The 8,466-nt window shown below is 39.9% G+C and overlaps 1 protein-coding gene across 1 annotated transcript; it reads right to left on the bottom strand.

The window, feature by feature from the left end:
- Positions 1 to 5: 5 nt before the first annotated feature.
- On the bottom strand, positions 6 to 1,613 carry LOC125531931 (centrosomal protein of 55 kDa-like; the record flags this gene model as incomplete). Its single annotated transcript, XM_048696142.1, has 2 exons — positions 1,098 to 1,613; positions 6 to 581 (listed from the first exon to the last, which is right to left on the bottom strand). Coding segments are annotated over exons 1-2 (819 nt in total), but the record flags the coding sequence as incomplete, so codon positions are not given.
- Between the last annotated feature and the right edge of the window lie 6,853 nt (positions 1,614 to 8,466).

Raw genomic sequence — 8,466 nt, 5'->3', positions numbered from 1 at the left:
TTCCTGCTGGAGTTTGTAACCTTTCCTGCTACTACAACGGCAGGTGTCGTTGGGTTTGTTCGTGCCGAAGTGCTCTTACTACCTACGACCTTTCTGTCTGTAGTCCTGTAGTCCTGGAACCTGGTCTTGATCTCCTCGAGCTCGGCTTCCTTCCGCTGCAGGATTTCCATGAGAGCTGCCATCTGGTCAGGATTTGACGCCGCGGCGGTTTTCTCTTCCAGTTGGCGGATGCGGCTGTCTCTGGCCTTTAGAGACAGCTCCTGTTCTTTCTGAGTCTTCTCAAGGCTCGTGACTTTATCTTGCATTTGCTTGATGCGGTTTTCTCGTTCCTTGAGAGATGCTTCTAGTGCTTTCCGGGTGCTGTGAAGATTTGCGGCTTTCCCTTCCATTTGGCTGATGCGGCTCTCTCTCTCCTTGAGAGATGCTTCGAGTTCTTTCTGCGCGTTCTTGAGGATTGTGGCTGTGGCTTCCAGCGTCTTGAGCTTTGTTTTCAGGTCTGTCTTCTGTGTTCTCAGGGAAGACATTGTGGCCTTCATTTCTTCCGCCTTCCTCTTCGTCTCTTTGCCATATGCCTTCTCTTTCTGGTACATAAATAAGAATGAATGGTACAATGTTTGGTTAGTTATATTTTCCTTGAATTTAGAAACCACACTTATATATACGTCTGGTACATAAATAAGATTCTTAGTGTGTAGTAACTGAAAAAAAGATGGCAATCAAAGCACATGTCAAAAAACACATGTATAGCTTCACCGTAGCAAATCTCTGCTGTAAATCAACTGGTGTTTAGAGCAATATTCCTATTTCATACACCTGGTTATTACTGATGAAAACGTTGTGCATAAATTGGAAACCATGAGCAAGAATTTGCATCTTGAGAGGGGCATCCATATTCGACTAGAAAGAAAAGGGAGGCGGCAGCTAATTCTAGCAGAGGTTGGCACAGATAAACTTCCCAACTCCTAAACTGTTCTACAGTTGGTGCAATTTGACACTCTTAAAAGGTGCAGATTCATTCCTATATGATGCAGAATGGTTGATCTTGCACCAGCTTGTCTGCATGCATGATCTAAAACAGAAGACATGAGGCATGGTACCTGGAGTTGGATCCGGAGGGAGACGGCCTGCACGTCCCGTTCCTTGAGAACCACAGCAAAGGCGCGCTGCTCCCTGACCTTGTGCATGACGACGACGCTCAACGCGGTGCCGGCGAGAACCAGCAGCAGAAGCAGCGCACATGGGAGCCTCTGGCCGGCGCCGGCCATCCCATAGCCTTTTGGCTTGTACTTGCCCCCATCCATCATATCGGCTACTCTCTTCCTCAGACCGCTCGATTCCATTGCAGGACCGTGCTCTATGCGATGTAGAGGGGATCAATGGTACAGCTTGTTTCCCTTGGCCTTTGCCTGGGTTTTGGGAATGGTAGGACTTTGGAGGCAGATGTGTGATGCAGGCTATACTGATGCACTAATATGCCAATGCACATGACACCGAAGTACTGGTTACCATACTATTATATGCTTTGAGCCATGGGATCATCAGTTACTAAGAAGATGTGCATTGACTTACACTAATTACCGACTAATTACACGAGAGAATTGACTGACTGCGGGGAAGAAGTGACGCTGGCCGGCTACCTACCCATGGAGAGGCTGCACAAGCTTCAGCCCGTCCATCGCGCATCCGATGGTCGCGTCGATGACAGCCGATCTGGAGTGCAAAACCGACAGTTTCGCGGTAATGTAATTTCGCCGTCCAGATTTGCAAAGTCAACATGATGCAAGATGGCATTTAATGAGATTCTTGCGTGCTCCCCAGATCTCCAGGCGTAGATCACCTCAAGACGAGTAATGTATTCATGGAGCAGCAGCCAGGGGGTAGTGCTCCACCATGCAGGACAGCTGATATCTTTGACCCGGGCAAGCTCCATCAAAGGACGTGTAAACTAATGGGTGAGAAACCTATCTCTATGCTACCGCTCCCAAGTCCAGACGGACACACGCGTTTGGTAATTAGTAGTTCTAGCTAGCTTATTACAGCCATGTGATTGTGATGATCTTGTTTTATTTACTATTGACAGCAGGAGGTGGGTGGTGACATTGTAAGTTGAGCAGCATTGATCTGCAGCGTGGATCATCTTGCGATGTGCATTGTGAGACTAATTAACACTTGTTTTTATGTGGAGAAAAAAGTCGCAAGATCAGAGCAACTATTTTTCCTTAGCAGAGCAACAGTTGAATGGAATACGTGTGTCGCAGAGAGAAATGATCATCGTGGATGCAATGAACACCAGCTGATGGATCAATAATTCTGAAAATGATTGTGAGCTCATGCATGCACGGCTGATGGTCTGCACGTCGACGCTGCTAGTGCTTTGCCTGACTCCATGGACATACATCACAACAACGGTTCCTTGTGATGGCGGTTCATCTTTATTTTTGTCGCCCTTTTCGTCAATAAAATCACACTGAAAATGGTTGATTCTGATGACTAATTCTGAAAATGCAGACTGATGCTCTGCTCGTGCGAAACGTGGCAGCAACGAAGGTTCCTGTTACTGAGGATCCAGGCTCACTGTCATCTGCTCATGCGTTGACTTCCTTGCCTGCCAACCCAGTGGACAGAGGGGTATTTTGAATTCAAGAGAATGGAGCCGTTAGGCGACTCGCGAGGCGACAGACCCTGCTGCCTCGCCCCACCGCCGGTGAGAGTAGGTGAGGGTGGAAAGTGGCCATGAATAATATGAAATATCCAGTGTTCGAATTTGAGTTCTGGAGAAATATGGATTAGAGTCTTAAGGATTTGATATTCTAACAGATATCCAAACTTCAATATGCTTTGTTCAGGATTGTTAGCAATATCAAGTGCCACCTTGTTATCACAATACTACATCAACGGCTTCGATTGGAAGAAAGCTCCATCAACATGATCCGTAGCCATACCACTTCACAGACATGTGCCAGGGATGTGAATTCCGCTTCAGTTGTAGAGCTACGACACTTAGCTTCTTCCTACGCCATGTAAAAAGGTTACCTCCAACAAATGTGCAATAGCCGACATTGATCTTTCATTGCATGTGTATAATAATCCTCAACCAAGACAAACCCATCAGGTATTGAGTTATTCGAACAATAGCATTCACATGATGATTTCACGAATCATGCATGAACTGGCTCCGTTTCCCCGCGTCACTAGTAGCACTCAGCACTTTTACGCACGTCAGTAATAGAAAATGGTACGTATTGCCCACTGCAAGCAGTATCGTGCACTCGCTAGCAGGCTGGCCCATCAAGTGGCTACTGTGCGTTACTAGTGAAGGGTATGAGGAAGGTTCTGGGAGCTTCTAGGCCGGGTATATTCCTGCTTTTTCTCTTTCACATGTTTTTTGTTTTCATTTTTCCTTTAGAATTCATGAAAAAAATTAAAACTTCACGAACATTATTTGAATTTGCGAAAAATTTATTCAAAAAACATTTTTTTAACTTCAGAAACATTATTCGAATTTGTGTTTTCTAAAACTTCTCAAGTAATTTTCAAAATCGTGCACATTATTTTAATTCATGATTGTTTCAAATTTACAAATATTTTCAACTTCAGGAACATTATATGAAATTCATGAACTTTTTAAAATGTCAAGAACATTGTTTAATCACGAATATTATTTGAAATTATTAAGTTTTGTTCAGTTATGTGAACATTTTTTGAATTCATGAAGTTCATTTTTATTTTCATGGTCTTCTAGAATTCCTGAACACTTTTTCAAATTCACAAAAGTTTTTTAGAATTCATGATTTCTTTATTTCGTTAACTTCTTTTTAATTTCACGTTTTTAAAAATTCGTGAACATTCTGAAAAAAATAATAATTCATAAGCATATTTTTATTTTCGGTCATTTTCAAATTCGTTGACATTTTTCAAATTCATGAACATATTTTAAATATATGATTATTTTTCAAATTTGTTAAAACCTTCCAAATTCATAAACATGTTTTGAATCCATGGACATCTTAAAAATTCGTGGACATTTTTCAAATTCCTGAGTTTTTTAATTTGACAGACTTTTTATACATTCTTTGACTGTAAAAAAATGCTCATAGAGGGCGGGCATTCGGTACTTGTTATGAGGTCCGACAGAGGCCTGCCCAAAGGAACGAATGTTGAAAAAACCCACAAAAAGTGATCGGGCGAGTGCTACAGGGGCTCCCCTATATCTTGCATCGAGCGAGTCTAGCTTTCCACCCGTTGAAGGGGCGAGCGAGATAGACCGGCTCACAACTGCCGGAGGCCACATCCTCTTTCCCAGTTCTTTTTTTTATTTTTTTCCCAGTTCCAAATTATATATAGTAGCACTATTCTGATCATGGGATCAGAATAGTTATTTGGATCACGGCGCGCCCTATATAGCAGCGATTTGGGTGCTCGCGAACTCCGGAACCCGCTGTAGAAAAAAAGACCCACCCCACCACTGCTCGTCCCCAACCTCCCCCGATCCCATCGCCATCGAACTCCCCCGCCGCCTCCCCCGCCCCCCGGCGGTCGCCGGCGCGACACAGCCATTGTGCGCCGTCACCGGACCGAGCCTTCCTCCCCCACCTTCCTCCTTGGCAGACGGGCCGCCTCCCCCACCTTCCTCCCCGGCAAACGGTTCCTGCTCGTGCCGCCGCCTCCACCACCTGCTCGCCGCTGCTCGGTTCCTGCTCGTGCCGCCACCCGGTTCAACAGCGCCTCGCCGGCCACGTCCATCTGCGGGTGCATCCCCAGTCTTCTGAAAAATGTTGGCGGTTGTCCTGTCCATCTCCCACAGCCGCCGCGCCAGGATGCAAGCTGGAGGTCCACAACCTATCCCCGTCTAATCTTCCGTGCTCCAAGTTCTTTGCTTCTTGAGTCATAGGAAGCCAGCCACGACTAGTGACCTTCCCTGCCAACTCTCTCTGACCTTCTCATTACCATCTCGCCCACCAAGTCGTGGCCATCACCGGACTCCCCCCCCATCTCACCCACCGAGTCGTGGCCATCTCCACACCTGCCGCTGTACGGGCTCCGGCCTTCGGATGTGGAAATGAAAAATTGTGAAGTTCAGATTCTATCAAGCTACAGGTTCAGTGTTCTCACTTTTCTCTGGACAATTCAGATTTCTGCACCTACATTACGCGACGCAGCCACTGCTGCCCACCCGGTTGCGTCGAGCAACAACTCGTGCTCTCCAATGTGTGAGTTGCTGTTGCCTGCTAGTGCTACAAGCACGCGAGTTACGTACCCTCCCTCTTTCTTGAATCCATGCAACCAGGAGCATAGTACTATGATGATGAATTGATTGTAAATGAGTGCGTTGTTCATGAGTACGTTGGTGCAGATCTCATGTGCTTCTGTATGCACGCGTGGATGATGAATTGGTTATCCAGTACACCCATTCAAATATATGTGTTTCTATCTACTTTGTATAATCAAAATTTGAGATTTGTTAACTGATGTGGAAACATTGCTTGAGAAATTTGTATGTTGCTGGAGAGAAAAAGTTCTCACGCCCTTTTGTATATATGAAACCTAGCTTTTTATAATAAAAATGCCCAAGTAATTCACATATGAAAACATCAGGAACTTTGATGGAGAAAAAATGGTAACACAAATAAAACATAAACATTTTTAAGACAAACACATGTAAAATCCGTACGAGAAGTTCATCTTTTTGCAAAGAAAAACTTCACAATGAGAACAAAAGGAAGGAAAAGTATCACAACACAAAATATCAAATAGGATCACCTCATGAAACAAAGCAAGTTTGGAAAATAAAACAACATTATGTTTTTTGAGTAAGATTAACCAATCAATCCAAAAAAAGTTTTACGAAAATAAAAATTCATAAAGAAAGGGATTCCTTGCTTCTAAATAAAAAAACATGAAGTTCAAATTTAAATAACCGAGAAGTTCAATATTTATTAGAAAGTCGGGAAGGTGAAACTAAAAATATAGTGTAGTTTAAAATGTTTTTGAAAAAACAAAATTTCCCGATTTCTAAAAAACCTAGAAATTCAAATTAAAATAACTGAGTAGTTCAGTGTTCGTAACTTGGATTTATTCAGTTCCTAAAGAATAAAAACCAAGAAGTTCAAATCAAGATAACACGGAAGTTCGATGGTTATATAACATGAAGAAAAACAAGCTTCAACTATAAATGTGTTAAGTTGAGAAGTTCAAATTTGATAAAATAGAGAGTTCAAAAAAATGTTATCACTATACTAAAAAAAGTTCCCATGGATTTTCCCATTATTGAAAAAGGATAACCAAAAGTTCAAATTGACATAACACATGACTTTGATGCTTATTTCTTATAAAAAGAACATTGTTTTACGGTTTCAAAAAATGGAAAAAGAAAGTATTTCAAATAAACCAAGAAATCCAAATTATAAAAATAGAGAAGTTCAATATTTATAAAAAAGACAGGTTTCTCTTTGTTACTAAAGAATAAAATTAAAGAAGTTCCAATCTTAAAAAAAAGGAGTATTTTGATGTTTACGGAAACTGGAATTCTTTCCATTTTTAGGAAAAAATATATGTGTGAGGTTCAATTTAAAAAATGTTTGATGCTTATTTGAAAACATATTTTTTTCTAAGAATAAGAATAAGAAGTGCAATTCAAAATAACAGAGAAGTTCGAGATGTATAAAAAAACTCAGATTTGCTGCAAGAAGTTCAAGTGAACCTCTGTGCATGGTTTAGAATTTATATTGCGGGGCGTCCGACCTCCAATTACAAGTTTTAAAATGGCAAAAAGTGACGTCCGACCTTCAATTGCATGTAATTCGGCGTATACACAAAAATGCGACAGAAGTTCATAGTGAAAACAACAATAAGTTCAAGTACTGCAAGGATTTCATTTCTGGTAAGAAATAAAAGTATAGAAAAATAAAATCTCAAAAGGTTAGTTGAAAGAAGTTCAAGTGGTCTGTCCGGTGAAGTTCAAAAAAATTTGCGAGAGGTTTACTTTGTATTTCCATGTTCGAAAACATAAAAAAAATATTTTCTTTTGCGTTTTAAAATAATTCTCTCAATCCATAAAGAAGTTCAGTTATTATTTGATAGCAATTTGATTTCAAAAAAGAAAATAAAAAATTTAAATTATGAAAATGGAAAAAGTTAATGTACAACATGGTGTGTGTTTAATATGAAAAAAGGAATAAAAGGCAAGGTTTTCCTCGTTATTAAAGAATGGAAACAAGAAGTTCAAAAATGAAATAACAAAGAAGTTCAAGTTTTAATAACAAAGCGCTTCAAAATTTTATAAAAATATTAAGAAATAAAACTAGGAAGTCCATATTAAAAAGATGGAGAAGTTCGATGATTATAGAAAACTCAGATTTTCCTCGTTATTAAAGAATGGAAACAAGAAGTTCAAAAAAAATAAATAACGAGAAGTTCAAATTTTAATAATAGAGCGCTTCAAAATTTTGTAAAAAGGTTTAAGAAATAAACCAGGAAGTCCATATTAAAAAGATGGAGAAGTTCGATGATTATAGAAAACTCAGATTTTCCTCGTTATTAAAGAATGAAAACAAGAAGTTCAAAAATAAAATAACAAGAAGTTCAACTTTTAAAAATAGAGCGCTTCAAAATTCATAAAAAAGGATTTAGAATATCAGATTAAAAATTCATAAAAAAACTCGGATATTTTCACGTAACCGAGAGAAGTTCAGATTGAGAACTGCCAGAAGTTTACGTACCACACGGTGTGCATTTTGTATTAAAAAGAATAAAAAACAAAGTGTAAATTTTTTGTTGTTATCAGTTCAAGTCCTCCGTCGGAGAAAGTTAAAAAAATTTATTGTGAGAGAGGTTTGTACAAAAGGAATATCATTTGTGTAACAAAGGACGAATGTTTGAGAAAATTACAAATGAAAATACATCACAGAAGTTCAACGTGAAAACAGCAGGAAGTTCGACTACTATACTGAATGAATTTCAGATGAAAAACTTTTAAAATCATCGCGAGTATGAAAAAACGATCAACACGGAAAAGTTGCGTGTTTACATCAGCTTTCCACTGGTATATTAGTTGCTCAATACCGGCAAGTGTTCCAGTGAGTGGATGGATAGCTACGGGCAAAAAAAGCACGTGAAAAACAGAGTGAAGTTCAAGTAGACATGCCGAGAAGTTCAGGTTCTTCACGCGGTGCATTTTCAAAGAATCTGTTTCGCGATAAAGGCAGAACGCATGATCTATCTGTTTTCGAAATTACTTAAAAACGGCTAGGAATCCGAGAAAACCATCAACATGAAAAAGTTTCGCATTTTCCGTAGCTTTTCAGCGGTATATTATTTGCCCCATTCCGATAAAGTTTATAGAAATTATGGCAAAAATACGTTTTTAGCCATTTTCAAAACTGACATAAAACCGTAATGAATTAGGAGAAACAATATATACAAAAAAGTTTTGCATTTCTTCAATCTTTCCAACGCCATATCATTTGC

The sequence above is a fragment of the Triticum urartu genome, unplaced genomic scaffold (assembly GCF_003073215.2).
Source record: "Triticum urartu cultivar G1812 unplaced genomic scaffold, Tu2.1 TuUngrouped_contig_8445, whole genome shotgun sequence".
Classification (NCBI taxonomy): domain Eukaryota; kingdom Viridiplantae; phylum Streptophyta; class Magnoliopsida; order Poales; family Poaceae; genus Triticum; species Triticum urartu.
The sequence above is the reverse complement of the archived record's forward strand: the minus strand, read 5'-3'. Positions and strand labels throughout refer to the sequence as shown.